Consider the following 16,088-nt stretch of genomic DNA (forward strand, 5'->3'; position numbering starts at 1 on the left):
AGAGTCGGACACGACTGAGCGACTTCACTTTCACTTTTCACTTTCATGTATTGGAGAAGGAAATGGCAACCCACTCCAGTGTTCTTGCCTGGAGAATCCCAGGGATGGCGGAGCCTGGTGGGCTGCCATCTATGGGGTTGCGCAGAGTCGGACACAACTGAAGCGACTTAGCAGCAGCAGCAGCAGCAGCAGTATCATCAAATAGCTAGTCATTGTTTTAATTTCTGTTTATCTCAGGGCTTCCCTAGTAGCTCAGCTGGTAAAGAATCCGCCTGCAATGCAGGAGACCCTGGTTCAATTCCTGGGTTGGGAAGATCCCCTGGAGAAGGGATAGGCTACCCACTCCAGTATTCTTGGGCTTCCCTGGTGGCTCAGATGGTAAAGAATCTGCCTGTAACGTGGAATACCTTGGGTTCCATCCCTGGGTTGGGAAGATCCCTTGGAGGAGAGCATGGCAACCCACTCCAGTATTCTTGCCTGGAGGATCCCAGGTAACTAGTCATTGTTGTAATTTCTGGTTATCTCATAAATGTCATATAAATATGAATAGAAATATACATGCAAATATTTATATATACTGTTTAGTCAGATCCAAATAAAGGGCTGCAACCCTTTTGAAAAAAGAAGATGTTCTCAATCATTAATAGATATCACTGAGGACTTTTGATTTAATCAGGGGTGAATAATTACTTCAGTTTATTCTATTTTTTCACTATTACAGTTATCTGAACAAGTGTTTGGCAAAATATAAAGGAAGCCTGGCTCTTATTATTGGTTCTACCTCGCTCCTATTTCCCTAGGTCTCTCTGCTCCCTGGTGTGCAAATGGACATACTCTGCAGAGAAAGGCTGGGACGACAGTTTCTGGAAGATGGTTGGTTTGGAAGACTTGGTTACAGATAATTACAGCAAAATAGGTAAAAAATAATTTACATTTTTCTGATTATGTATACGTATACATGAAGATATTGGTGTTTGCTTTTTGTTTGTTTTTGTCTAAATTAAAATATAGGAACACATCCCTATTTTTCAAAGAGAAGCTAGTAAGCTATGATGGGTAGTCCATGACTAATAGGCCTTTGTATTGGGGCTTACAGTAACTGAGCTATGATAATCTCTTAGACATGCCACTAGACTGGGGAAGATTTTTGCATGGAGCAGCTGGAAATAACATAATCAAAGTTATTTATGGATCATTCCAGTCGGATCTTGGAAAATGTGTTGTGATTTAGGTTCAAGGAACCAGGTAAGGCCATGAACAGGAAAAAAAAAAAATAATAATAATAATTGAAGAGATCAAAATTGGAAGTATCAAGAACAAAGCATAAACTGGAATGTGAGCCAGTTGTTCCTGACTAAAGCCTTAGGACCCCTGACTTCCAGTTTTATGTGGCACTAACTAAGTAGTAAAGGAGTGGATGACTAGTAGGAATTTACCTGTAAAGTAATTCAGATACTAGGTATATATAATGGTAGCTGATATGTTAAAGTTTCAAGATAAAGTTCATATTCATGTCACAGACAGATGCTTATTTCATATAGTTACTACCTACCTTTCTAGTAAGCTGTCTTCAGGTAAGATATTACACCTTATGAAAGAAAATACTTCTGTATTGTTTAGTGTGTGGGCTAGGAGGTTGGAACAAGACAATTCTAAAGTACTGTGAATTAAACAGGATGGCAGAATATTTCCCTTTTATGTATTAGAACTGAAGTAAGTGATTATCAGGCAGCTCTGCCTTTCTTATAACATGACCTCCAAGTTTGGGTCCAAATTGCTCCTTCAGTTCTCATCAGTTCCCAGCTAGGGATTGGGAAGAAAGAAAAGGACCAGAAGAATCCATCCACATTCCTTTGGAGGAAGCATAACAGAAAAATGGACCAGTTCATTTCTGATCACAGCCTGTACACCAGCGCTTCTTAATGAAGCCCCACTAGGCTGCAGGGGTGGCTGGGAAATGTGGTAATTGGCCAAGCGGCCTTGTGGCCATCCATGTGACAGACCAGAAACTGAGAGCTGTGCTGTGAAATACGGGTGAAATGTGGGTGAAAATAGTAGTGTCTGCTACAGTTTCAACTGCCGTTGATAAGTGAGTCACATAGAGATTATTTCAGTCCAACTTTTCTCTGGTCGAGTCCTCATGACTACTGTCTTACATTTCGAGAATATAAGGACAGAAATATGAAAGATCCAAGTAGCATCCATACTGCTGTGCTGTAGACAGCATAGTTCAGCTGAGCATGGTCTGCTCAACTACTCATAGCTAAATCTAGGGAAAAGAACAGAGCCAGGGTAGTATGCAAAAGAACCCTTGTGGACTTTCTGTAGCTCAACTGAAACCACTGTAAGATTGGAGCTTGTGGAGAAGGGCAGGAGCTTGGGACCAGAGGAAGAGAAGAAGAAAGCAAACCAGCGATCATTAGTCATTAGTAGCATTCTAAGTCCTTTGGTTGGTGGTTTGATAGGTGATTAATTCATTTATCTCATTTGGCTCTCACAAACCTATTTGTCTAGCTATTTCCAATTTTCACATGGAAAGACTGAGATTCAGTTCTTTTGTCTGCTCTTGTAGGGTCATTATTAGGACTGCAGTCTCTAACTCTATACTTTCCTACCAAAGCAGACGTCCTCCTTGGGCTATTGGAGACTTGAGGGGGCTGATGTGGCTGTATAACTTACCTCCAGCAGGGTTAGGCAGAATTCCAATATTTAGCATCTAAATCCAGTTTGAGCTTCATTGAAACAAACATCCATAGTCCATACTTAGATTAGAGTCTGAGTGTGATAGACCCTCAACTGATGAGGGAATATAGCTTCACAGGGTATAAAAAGTGTTAATACTTTAAAGCATATAGTACCTTAAAATTCTAGATATTCACACCACTTGGAGCCAGGCAGCCAGAGAGAAAAATGATACTAAACCACAAGCTTCTGGAGGGCAGGGACTGTATCTGCCTTACCCTTGAGTATCTTGGCATAGAAGATGTTGATAAATACCTACTGACAGAATGTGTACAATATAGGCGTAGTTGTTTGAATTGACATGGACTGGGAGGTTCAGTTCAGTTTAGTTGCTCAGTCACGTCTGACTCTTTGCGACCCCTTGGATTGCAGTACATCAGGCTTCCCTGTCCATCACCAACTCCTGAAGATTGCTCAAACTCATGTCCATCAAGTCAGTGATGCCATCCAACCATTTAATCCTCTCTAATCCCCTTATTCTCCTGCCTTCACTCTTTTCCAGCATCAGAGTCTTTTCCAATGAGTCAGTTTTTCACATTGGGTGGCCAAAGTATTGGAGCTTCAGCTTCAGCATTGGTCTCTCCAATGAATATTCAGGACTGATTTCCTTTAGGATTGACTGGTTTGATCTCCATTCAGTCCTAGGGACTCTCAAGAGCCTTCTCCAACACCACAGTTTAAAAGCATTCTTCGGCACTCAGCTTTCTTTCTGGTCCAACTCTCACATCCACATATGACTACTGGAAAAACCATAGCTTTGACTAGATGGACCTTTGTTGGCAAAGTAATGTCTCTGCTTTTTAATATGCTGTCTAGGTTGGTCATAACTTTTCTTCCAAAGAGCAAGCGTCTTTTAATTTCATGGCTGCAGTCACCATCTGCAGTGATTTTGGAGCTCAAGAAAATAAAGTTTCTCACTGTTTCCATTGTTTCCCTATCTAGTTGCCATGAAGTGATGGGATCAGATGCCATGATCTTAGTTTTTTAAATGTGGAGTTTTAAGCCAACTTTTTCACTCTCCTCTTTCACTCATCAAGAGGCTCTTTAGTTCCTCTTTTTATTCTGCCATAAGGGTGGTGTCATCTTCATATTTGAGGTTATTGATATTTCTTCCTTCAGTCTTGATTCCAGCTCGTGCTGCATCCAGTCTGGCATTTCTCATGATGTACTCTGCATAGAAGTTAAATAATCAGGGAGACAATATACAGCCTCGATATACTCCTTTCCCAAGCTCTAACCATGTCCTTGTCTGGTTCTAACTGTTGGTTCTTGACCTGCATACACATTTCTCAAGAGGCAGGTAAGGTGGTCTGGTATTCCCATCTCTTTCAGAATTTTCCACAGTTTGTTGTGATCCCCACAGTCAAAGTCTTTGGCGTGGTCAATAAAGCAGAAATAGATGTTTTTCTGGATCTCTGTTGCTTTGTTGATGATCCAACGTATGTTGGCAATTTGATCTCTGGTTCCTCTGCCTTTTCTAAGTACAACTTGAGTGTCTGGAAGTTCTTGATTCATGTACTGTTGAAGCCTTGCTTGGAGAATTTTGAGCGTTACTTTGCTTGCGTGTGAGATGAGTACCTCCTTATCAACTCTAATCTCCAAATGCAATCACATTGAAGGCTAGACCTTTAACATATGAATCTTGGGTACACAATGTAGCCTACAACCCCAGGGTACTAGTTCATTGGTCATTGGCGCTAAAGCAGGGCCCCTAAGTTCTAATTCTCCAGTCTGATGTTCTGGAGGTACCCCATAAGTTCCCTGCCTCAAAGAAGAACCATCAAGACTGGGTCTCAGGGGCAGGACTATTGTCATCTAATTGAGGACTGCAGGAAAGTTGGGTCTAGAACATGGAACTGGGAGCAAGGGTAGTTTTAGTTTTAGCATTAATTGTATGAACTTAGACAAGTCTCATAATGCTTTTTTTATCTCTATAGTCTTGTCTATGAAAGATATAGTTAATGGTAGAATTAAAAGTAACAGTGTATTGTTTCTGAGATGTGGTACTATTGCATTACAACCATTATCTTTCAAAATTTTCATAACAGAGTTATTTTTAGTTATCCTGCTCTACAGCTGAAGCAGCCAAGGTTCAGAAAAGGGAAGGGTGTCTAACCTATGGTTGCACAGTTTGCAAATGGTAGAGGCAGAATTCAAACCTATGTTTGGAGGATTCCAAATCCTGCGTTAACCATGACACTGTATTGACTTCCAAATAATATTGATTGGAGTCTATAGTAGGCAATAAATAAATGCTAAACCTCCTTCCCCTTCTGTATTTCAAGCACATTTCTATGTGTTTTTATGTACCTTGTTGCATGTAATTTTCACAACCAGTGACAAAAGTATACTGTTACCTTGTTTTTAGATTAGAATCAGAGAGAGAAGGAGCTTTCTGTAACCACATGCAGAATCAATAAGTGATGTCCAGAATTAAAACTTTCCCTGTGGGGTAGCCTAGAAGAGCTAATAGTTTACTGGAACACAAATTTCAACTTCAGTTGCTTCATTGTTTCAGTGATTTTTAAAATTTATTTGCCCACCCTTTCCCTCAGATTTAGTCGTTTGTTCCTGAGTATTCCCATGGTGTGTTGAACACAGCTTTATTATAGTATACATTGATTACCTGTTAGATGTCTTGCTTTTACTGTAGACTGTAAGCTTCTTGACCTGCGAATCTTCACTTGTTTACCTTCATATTATGGTCCCAGCATAAGACATGGCACATTTTAGCAGCTAAATTACTCTTTGATTAGTAAGTGGATAAGGATAAATGAATGACTGGGGTGGCTGGTACTGTGATATCCACAATTTTCACTTCTAAAAGCTCTAGTGCTCTTTACTAATTTTAGCAGGATTTTAGGTGGCTTGGGTCCAACCTCAACTCTGATTTTCTGATTATTTTCATCTTTTTGTGCTCCCCTCCCCCCCCCAGCATAAGATCCATGTTTAATAAGTATATTAGCTCTGCTAATAGAGCAATACCTACAGGAAATATTCATTAAAGTCTATAATGTTAACCTCACAGAAAGTTTCCAGAGTAACTTTATTAGATTTTGCCTGTTAAGTTAATGGATTTTTAATGGATGTCCTAAGGAGACATATCATTAACCAGAATATTACCATACGTGAATTAAAACTTACCCATTCATCAAAATTAATTGTGTGATGTTTCCTTTGATTTTCATTTCTGGTGACCTGAGCTTGTAGTTTCAGTCTGAACCAGAAGTGGAGGATGTTAAAGAGATAAATATGCACTCCCAGTTGTGACTTTCAGAGACTCCTCTGGAAGTTACCTCCAGACAGTCTGTTGCAATTCTTGGAACTATGAGAAATGTATCTTGGAAGCTTCCCTATGAAGTGTTAAACATTTCCAGTGCACTCATTGCCCATCAGACGTGGGCAATACAGTGCAAAACCTTTTAACAGATTTGAACAGCACATCATGGATTTGACCATTAATATAATTACCATAATTCGTTCCGTGTGGAGCTTTTAGCCAAGTCTTTACCAGCCTTCCTGGGCTCATGCAGTAAATAAATGCTTTCCCCGAAAACTGAACACCTCAGCAGCTGATAGTCTTTGGAGGGATATTTTTGAAATAAATTATTTATGAAGTGTAAGTTAAGGATCAAATGCAATATTTATATGGTGCATTTCAAGGACAAGGGAAGAAATTTACAATGTTTTAAGTAACTACTTGCAAATTTCCAAAGATAAAATGTTACTACTTAATGCTTTCCTTCAGGGAGATGTTTGAGTGGTTTGGTTTGGGAACATTATACAAAATAAGGGAAAAAAACAGTTTTGTGAATCAGAAGCATATAGTAGACATTTTTTTGGACAGTTGTTAAAACTATACCAGTTGATTTCATGTTCAGAATTGATAGAGAAACCTCAAGCCCAGTATTTTGTAGGGAATTATATACCCGTAGTCCAATAAAATTATCTGTGTCAATAGATTTTGACCTTCCCTTCTGTGTGAACCCTTGTCTTGTTATCTATCTGATCCTAAACATCTATCAAAAGCAAATAGGAAGAAAGAAATCAACAGGGAAGAAGGATCCTTAGGAAGAGAAGCAGCATCCTACTTGTTCTAATTGATTATCCAGGCTCTCTTTAAGCATGTCCCAATTGCTTTTTATCTTCCTGGGAAAAGTGTTTCATTGTGTTGTTGGGGCAGGCCATTTTATGAATGTGTACAGCATGGTTGAATTATAGAGTGGTAATTTGCATTACAGAAAGACCCTTGTAATGCCTAAAAGGGTACAGTATGTTAGCTTATAGATCACTTGTTTTCTGGGGTCAGGGAAGCCAGACAACACAGAAACTTAAAGTCCAAGTAGAAGGAGTTATTAACTGTTACATGAGAGGCAGAAATGATGATGAAGCAGATGTAAAGGGGACCATTCCTTAAGAGCAGGGAGGCTGCGTTTTTTATCTTGTTTCCTCTCCCTTTATGAGACCATGTTTTAGGCATTGGACACTGTGGGCCCTTTATCTGGCACTTAGTACATACTGATGAAATATGTACTTGAATGAGTGAATATGTGTTTGAACAAAGGATTTGATAAATAAGTCCCTCTTTGGCTTCAATTGCTCCTACTAGTTGGGAACAATTAACCTAACAGTTAATGGTCTCTTGTACCTCCTTTTGAATTAAATGATAGTATTAGATGATAGACAATGATTTTGTTTCATAAATCCAGTGTTCATAGTCCTTTTTTCACTAACCCATTTGCCACTTAAGCAGGGACTCCTGTGGAAGACACACCCCCACCTGAATGAGAGCTCATTCCTACAAGTCTGTCAGAGACTTTCCTAAAAGGAAATATTAGACTCCTTCAGAAAAAAAAAAAAAAAAAAAAACACCCAAAGCAACATGCACAACTTATTTTCAAGAGATTGAGAATGTCACTTTTTTTAAGTGTATTTATTTATTCATTTTTGGCTGTGGTGGGTCTTCATTGCTGCAGGGGCTTTTTCTCTGCTTATGACAAGTGGGGGCTCCTCTGTAGTTGGAGTACACAGGTTTCTCACTGTGGTGGCTTCTCGTGTTGCAGAGACTGAGCTAGAGTGCGGGGGTTTCAGTAGCTGTGGCAAGCAGGCTCTAGAGCACAGGCTCAGTGGTTGTGGTACACGGGCTTAGTTGCTCTGCAACATGTGGGATCTTCCTGGACCAGGGGTTGAGCCGATATCTCTTGCATTGCAAGACAAATTCTTTACCACTGAGCCACCAGGGAATCCCTGAGAATACCACTTTTTTCATAGAGTAAAATAAATCCTGCAGTTAACTGAAGCTGCAGTTTAGATATTTTTGTCCTTTAGGCTTAAAATTATAGCTTAAGGATCTTGACTAATGACGTGTACATGTTGGGGACATAGATCTGCTAGTATTCACCACTGTTCTGCCCCAGAGTCTAACCAGTTGAGAATATTTTGCAGAGACACCTGAAGCAAAGTGTTGTTTTGATTTTGGTTAGACTAAATTAAAGAACATGAAGGGAATCTTACCCTCTTTTTTGGACCTGCCTGGGCCCTGGAAACTGCATGGCAGTGACTTGATCCATTTATTGGCAGGCCAAGGAGCTGGGATAAAGAGACAAGACATCTGGCTGGGCTTGTTTCAGCACTTGATGTGCTGTTTGATCTGCTAAATTCAAACTCAGACTCCAAGAGCCCACTGGCCTAGAGGTGGTTCAAGAAGAGACTCTCATGCCACACCTGCACTGACCCCTTTCAAGGCTGTGGCTCTACTTCCTCGTTAAAATGGCCCCATGGTATTGGTTTTTTTCTCCAAGTCTCATGAATCAGTTAGGCATTTCCTTTTCCTAGGATTAAATAAGAGTATAGAAGTAGGAAATGGGAGTATTTCTGCTAATTCTACCACATCCTTGGGGAAAGAAGAGGAAATCCCATTGTAGAAACACACCCAAGGAGTTTTCACCAGCAGTATTCATCAGGAACAATGTTGGAAGCCTGAGTCCAGCAACGGCATCCATAGCTGTGGATATTATAAAATCCTTGTATCTGTGAATACTCAATGTTCTGAATTTGCCCAATAAAACTAGACATGTTTACAAGGATTTATCCATTTGTTCCTTAGAGTGTGAGACTTCCTTGTCATTTCAAGCTTTGCTGAATTGCTTGTTGCACCATCTTGGTATCACAAGATGTCAGTGCTGTTTTTGGTAATTTACATTGGGATGTCTGGAGAAACCATGGGCCACAGGTAATTGCAATATTTTCTAGGCTCTGTAGGGTCTGTTGTACTATCTCTTCCTTGTCCTGAGGGAGACCATCCCTGTAGGTGCTGTGGACTAGGCTTTACCCTTGACCATGAATCTTTGGTCTTATCCTTTCTACTCTTAACATCTTTTTCTTTCTTGTCCAAGTGCCAGAACAAGGTCTTTCCAGGACTTGAGACAATAACATATCCTTTGAGTATCATAGTATCTTACTTTACCCTTTAAAATTAAACTTCTTCCTGATGGGAAATGACCTAGAGGTCTTCCTGTCAGTTAGTGACCTATCCAATCATGCATCCATCCCTCTAGCCATACTGCTGAGTGTCTCCTATGTGCTAGGTGCTGGGCTAAGCACCAGGGACAGAAAAATTGGATTCATCATGGTCCATCCCTTGTGTATCTCACATCTGTGGGATTAGGAGTGGAGATAATTGAATTAAAATTCTCAATGTTTTTTATGTTTTTCAATAATCTAGAGATGTACATGGAGAAGGCAATGGCACCCCACTTCAGTACTCTTGCCTGGAAAATCCCATGGACAGAGGAGCCTGATAGGCTTCAGTCCATGGGGTCGCTAAGAGTCGGAGACGACTGAGTGACTTCACTTTCACTTTTCACTTTCATGCATTGCAGAAGGAAATGGCAACCCACTCCAGCGTTCTTGCCTGGAGAATCCCAAGGACGGCAGAGCCTGGTGGGCTGCCGTCTATGGGGTCGCACAGAGTCAGACACGACTGAAGCGACTTAGCAGCAGCAGACATGTACAACTTACTTGGACAAGCAGAGCAGGAAGTCACCAATAACTAGAGGTTGTATCAAAGAAGTCTTCGCATGAGATAGCATTTGAGATGTGTCTGAAAGAATATGAGTAGTGTTTTACCAAGAAAAAAGGGAAAATGACTTGTGAGGTAGAAGAAACAGCACAGACAAAGTCATGAAAATACAGAAGAACATCAGTGAATGGTTGGGTGTCGCTGGAGCAGTGGACTTGGCATGGGGTGGGGATGAGTGGGATAGAGGATGGGCAGAAGATGGGATAGGAAAGGGGACTGGGTTTCACTTCTAATGACATTTCTATCCTTCCTTGAATATGGGGCCACTGGTAAGAGACTCAGTGTCAAAAAATTGGCTTCACTGCTCTCAAGAGATGGTTCCAATAATTATTCCTGCCAGTGCTATAAATAAAGTAGATAAAAGTGAAGAAGTTGTAGGAAGGAGTTTTGTAGCTCCTATGAAGCTGAGAAATTGTGTGTGTGCGTGTGTGTGTTTCCCAAGCCCATTTCTTTCCTTCAGTCACATATAGTACCCGTTACCTACCTTCCCTTCCATAAAGTTTGTTGAGAAGCTTAAATGAGATATCAGATCAGAGGACAATGTGATTTACAAAACCTGTAGACATGTTATCTGTTATCATTTGTAAGTGTGCCTTGGCAACTAGAGGACAACAGCCTTCACTCCCTGGACACTCCTTGTTTCCTATCAGTGGGCCTGAAAGAAGCAACCATGTTCCCCACTCTTCAGCACCCTTAGATTCCCAGAAGTACTGTTTCAGCTGCTGGTGCTTCCAGGAATAGCCCTGCAGAGCCAGAAGGATAACAGAACAGTGATGACCACATCAGTTTGTAAAATAATGACTGTCAGAGGTCATATAAGGTTTCATGGAACTGTTCCTCTTTTCAGCATGGCATCTGGAAAATAATTGGGAGCCTCCCAAAAGTGAGGTCAAACTCCAGCTTCTTTTCCTACCACTGGACAGCCAGTGAGTACCAGAGCCAAAAGAGATCTTGAAGATTTTGCTCTAATGCCCTCATTTTATTGATGAAAAACCAACACTCGGGGAGTCAGGGTGAATTTCTTTTCATCTTGCAGCCTCTTAGTGACAGAGCTGATATCAAAACCAGATCTTCTGACCCCCAGTTCCATTTCACTACTCCTTGTCAACTTTCCTCTTTGACATTTTTCAGTAAATTTTGGTCATTTAGCCAATCTGGATACTATCACTTAAAAGGGAGTAAGCTCTAGAAGAATGTTACTGAGGGAAAGACCTGCATAGGTGAACCCAACCATTGTCCAATGTTCAATCTTGAAGATGCAAAAACTGCTTTGCCCAAAAAAGCTGGAAATGGTTGGATCTTGGACCATATCAAGCAAGCTTTCAAGTAACTTATATAAATAAAATAAGTAGTATATTGGTCATTGCCAATTTTAAAGTTTTAAGACCTCTATCTCACTGGTAAAGAATCTGTGTGCCAATGCAGGAGACAGGGGTTCAACCCCAGGTTCAGGAAGATCCCCAGAGAAGGAAATGGAAATCCCATGGACAGAGGAGCCTGGCAGGTAGTAGTCCATGGGGTTACACTGAACAACTACAAATTTTAATGTTTAAAGATGCGGTCACCAGAGTCAGATGCCTGAGTTCAGTTCTGGCTCGGTCGTATGTGATTTTGCATGAAGTGCTTGATTTTTCTGAGCCTTAATTGGTATATTATGAAAATTAAAGGAAATATTGCAGGTATAGTTCCTAACACATCCTATGTCTTCAGAAAACATTAGTCCTTGGTATCTTCACAGCTGTCTCTTCTGAACACAAAGTCTTCTCTAAGTGACAGATCATGTCTTCCAAGACCCATTCCTCTTAAACAACCCAATATAATTATTACCAATGTATAAATTTGGGGAATATCTTTTTCTGAGCTTCATCTTTGGGTTCCCACAGCTTTTTTCCCCCCAAGTTGGATATAATAGACTAAGCAGATGTCTGCTTCTAAATCATAATCACATTCTTAACACTTTAAGAGGTTGTGTCTGTGTGTATATGTGTGTGTATGCACGTGTGCATGCTCAGCTGTGTCCAACTCTTTGTGACTCCATGGATGGTAGCCTCCCAGGCTCCTCTGTCCATAGAATTTTCCAGGCAAGAACATTTGGGTGGGTTGCCATTTCCTACTCCAGGGGATCTTCCCCACCCAGGGATTGAACTCATGTCTCTTGCATCTTCTGCATTGACAGGCAGATTCTTTACCATTGTGCCAACTGTGAAGTCCCTTTAAGAGGTTACCATGATTTGAATTATAGGTTTTCCTTCAGTTCCATAACTGGCAACTTTTTTTTTTTTTTTTAACTTTTTTTAATTTAATTTTATTTTCAAACTTTACAATATTGTATTAGTTTTGCCAAATATCGAAATGAATCCACCACAGGTATACATGTGTTCCCCATCCTGAACCCTCCTCCCTCCCCATATCATCCCTCTGGGTCCTCCCAGTGCACCATCCCCAAGCATCCAGTATCATGCATCGAACCTGGACTGGCGACTCGTTTCATACATGATATATACATGTTTCCATGCCATTCTCCCAAATCTTCCCACCCTCTCCCTCTCCCACAGGTCCATTAGACTGTTCTTTCGGGTTTTTTGATGAGCAAAATAGCACATCAGTTCAGTCAGTTCAGTTCAGTCGCTCAGTCGTGTCCAAGTCTTTGTGACCCCATGAATCGCAGCACGCCAGGCCTTCCTGTCCATCACCAACTCCCGGAGTTCACTCAGACTCACATCCATCGAGTCAGTGATGCCATCCAGCCATCTCATCCTCTGTTGTCCCCTTCTCCTCCTGCCCCCAATCCCTCCCAGCATCAGAGTCTTTTCCAGTGAGTCAACTCTTCGCATGAGGTGGCCAAAATACTGGAGTTTCAGCTTTAGCATCATTCCTCCCAAAGAAATCCCAGGGCTGATCTCCAGAATGTACTGGTTGGATCTCCTTGCAGTCCAGGGGACTCTCAAGAGTCTTCTCCAACACTTCAGTTCAAAAGCATCAATTCTTCAGTGCTCAGCCTTCTTCACAGTCCAACTCTCACATCCATACATGACCACTGGAAAAACCATAGCCTTGACTAGACGGACCTTTGTTGGCAAAGTAATGTCTCTGCTTTTCAATATGCTATCTAGGTGGGTCATAACTTTCCTTCCAAGGAGTAAGCGTCTTCTAATTTCATGGCTGCAGTCACCATCTGCAGTGATTTTGGAGCCCCAAAAAATAAAGTCTGACACTGTTTCCACTGTTTCCCCATCTATTTCCCATGAAGTGACAGGACCAGATGCCATGATCTTCATTTTCTGAATGTTGAGCTTTAAGCCAACTTTTTCACTCTCCACTTTCACTTTCATCAAGAGGCTTTTTAATTCCTCTTCACTTTCTGCCATAAGGGTGGTGTCATTTGCATATCTGAGGTTATTGATATTTCTCCCGGCAATCTTGATTCCAGCTTGTGTTTCTTCCAGTCCAGCGTTTCTCATGATGTACTCTGCATATAAGTTAAATAAGCAGGGTGACAATATACAGCCTTGATGTACTCCTTTTCCTATTTGGAACCAGTCTGTTGTTCCATGTCCAGTTCTAACTGTTGCTTCCTGACCTGCATACAGATTTCTCAAGAGGCAGGTCAGGTGGTCTTGTATTCCCATCTCTTTCAGAATTTTCCACAGTTTATTGTGATCCACACAGTCAAAGGTTTTGGCATAGTCAATAAAGCAGAAATAGATGTTTTTCTGGAACTCTCTTGCTTTTTCCATGATCCAGCGGATGTTGGCAATTTGATCTCTGGTTCCTCTGCCTTTTCTAAAACCAGCTTGAACATCAGGAAGTTCATGGTTCACGTATTGCTGAAGCCTGGCTTGGAGAATTTTGAGCACATAGCCACAGGCAAATAAAAAAATACAGTGTGTATTGGTAATTAACTGGGAAACTCAGTGACTAATGTTCCCACAATGCTTTACAACTTTAGAAGAGGTGTTTTTTTTTTTTAATCATATACTATCACATTTATTTTTCCCATCAGCTCTGAAAAAAAAAGTTTACATTTGGGAGAACCAGAAATCACAAGCTTTCAAGTCAGAAGGACCAGGGATCAAATCCCAGAATTACCACTTGGCTGTGGAACCTTGGATATGTCACTCAACCTCTGAGACTCAGTTTCTTCATCTTTATTAAACCTGTATAGGAATACCTACCTTGCATTGTCCTTATGAGGGAGTGGGTTTGTATGTGTGTGTTGTGACTTCTGTTAAGACCCTGGCAAACAGTAACTAACTTAACCAATGCGAGTTTCAGTACTCCATAAAATATCATAGTAGAACTAACAGTGGGCTGCCCTACTGCCAAATCCTATGAATAACTAAAAGGAACTTTTGGTAATTTTATTCAGGGGAAGGGAAAGTAAGAAGGTTGGGCTAATGGGATACGAAAACATGGTAATGGTAATGACAGTGTATAAAAAGAGAGGAAAGACTTTTATTTTTCTTCTTTGCTTTTGTTCATCAAATTAACAACACACACATACAAACCCACTCCCTCATAAGGACAATGCAAGGTAGGTATTCCTATACAGGTTTAATAAAGATGAAGAAAGCATTGTGCTCCATGCAGGAGAATAATGGTGAACCAAAGCCAGCTAGATTTCTGTCTTCCTAGAGGGTTTAGAGTAGTGGAGAGAGCATCACAAAACTGCCACTGAGGTAAATGCTGCAAAGAATGGGGAAAGGGGCTCCAAGAATGTAAGAGAGAATATGAGCTTGTCAGAGAAACTAGGAAATGTTTGAGAAAGTGATGCTTATGTAACTTAATGTGCATTAACTCTTTGAAGAGGCATGTGAACAGTGTTTGAGGCAGAGGTGACAGCATTTGAATGACTGTGGCAGGAGGGAGCATGGTGAGATGAGGCTACTGTGGCCTGAGCTGAGAAAGTTGGAAATCTATAGGATGCAAGATGCTGAAATCATTATTCCAGAGAACTAGCTTCATTCAGACCAAGTATGCCTGAGAGAAAATAAAACCTTAGATGGCATTTTGACCATCTCAGTCAATTTTATGTCCAGCTGGGCATTCACAATGAAGAAAATAAGTTTTAGATGTGATCTTGGAGCCCCTGGGAATAAAACTGAATTGCTGCCTAGAGGTAGGAAATAGTCATACTTTATCCCAATTTTCCAAAAGTTTAGTCCCTCAAAACTCTTGATCTGTGTCCTTTATATTAATGATATAAGATACCTTGGTTTTGGTTGTTAAGCCTATAACTGTGAAAGAGAATGTCATTAGGTAACCCGGGTTCACTGTGAATAAGTCCTGCCACCCTGACCTTAGGTGGTTTCTGTTCTTGAAATTCTTTTCTCAGTAACACTCTCCTTATCTGGTAGTTGGTACATAAACCAAGCTCCAGTAGCACCTGGTGCTTACATCTTGTCTGTCCGCTTTTATATCTTCTTGTAGACTCTCTTTTAAGACTCCTTGTCTCCTCTCTGTGTCCTAGCATCACCACAAAATGAACGTTTAATAGGGGCATAGATGCATGGGGAAGATGAATTCCAACACAGAACTCTTAATTTGCTCACACAGCCCAGCCATACAACATGTGGGTATCTCCATCTCAGTGAAAGGTACCACAATTCTCCAGTTGGTCAGGACCCAAATCTAGAAGTAATTCTTCGTGCTTCTTTTTCACTTGCACTTTACCTTCAATTCATCAATACCCTGACCTTAGGTGTTATCTGTTCTTGAAATTCTTTTCTCGGTAACCCGCATCTCTCTGTTTGACTCCAAAAGGAACCCAGAAGTGGGCTTTCTTCCCCTCTTCCGCTGTTACCCTCCCAGCTCTTATCTCATCTGTCGCTAGGTTAGTGTCCCAGCCTCTTCATTGGTTTCCTTCATCACGTTCTTCCCTCTGATAATCTGTTTTCTGCACGGCAGCCAGAATATTATTTTTAAAATGTAAATTAGATCATGTTACTATCCTGCCTAAATTCTTCCCAGCAGTGGCTTTTCATTACAGTAGGGAAAAAAAAAAACCAAACTAAATCCCTTGCCATGCTCTACAAGGTCACATGTGATATCTCCCTCTCTGTCTTTTTTATTGCTTACCATGACCCCCATAGTCACCATTCAACCATAGTAACCTTCTTTCTGTCCTCAAAGATTTCCAGTATATATTTCCTTTTCATTATCTCTAACTTCTCTCTGGCTCGGTCTTTCTCAAAATATCTTCATGGCCATCCCTTTCTTTTTAGGTCTAAGCTCAAATGTCATTAGAGAAGAGCCTTCCTTCCCA

At 40.8% G+C, this 16,088-nt stretch overlaps 1 protein-coding gene across 27 annotated transcripts in view; it reads left to right on the forward strand.

Moving 5' to 3' along the window:
• Positions 1-16,088, forward strand: part of FGGY (FGGY carbohydrate kinase domain containing) — a 532,748-nt gene that overhangs the window by 183,541 nt on the left and 333,119 nt on the right. For all 27 annotated transcript variants that reach the window (XR_015160120.1, XM_086390249.1, XM_086390248.1 and 24 more), the window contains one exon: positions 801-916. Coding sequence is in view for 26 of the 27 variants with exons in the window: in XM_086390231.1 (XP_086246357.1) it covers positions 801-916 (116 nt within the window). In the remaining variant the exon portion in view is untranslated. The remainder of the gene's footprint in view (positions 1-800; positions 917-16,088) is intronic.

The sequence above is a fragment of the Bos grunniens genome, chromosome 3 (genome assembly GCF_055505025.1).
Source record: "Bos grunniens cultivar Pamir isolate PY7600 chromosome 3, Bosgru_T2T1.0, whole genome shotgun sequence".
Lineage (NCBI taxonomy): Eukaryota > Metazoa > Chordata > Mammalia > Artiodactyla > Bovidae > Bos > Bos grunniens.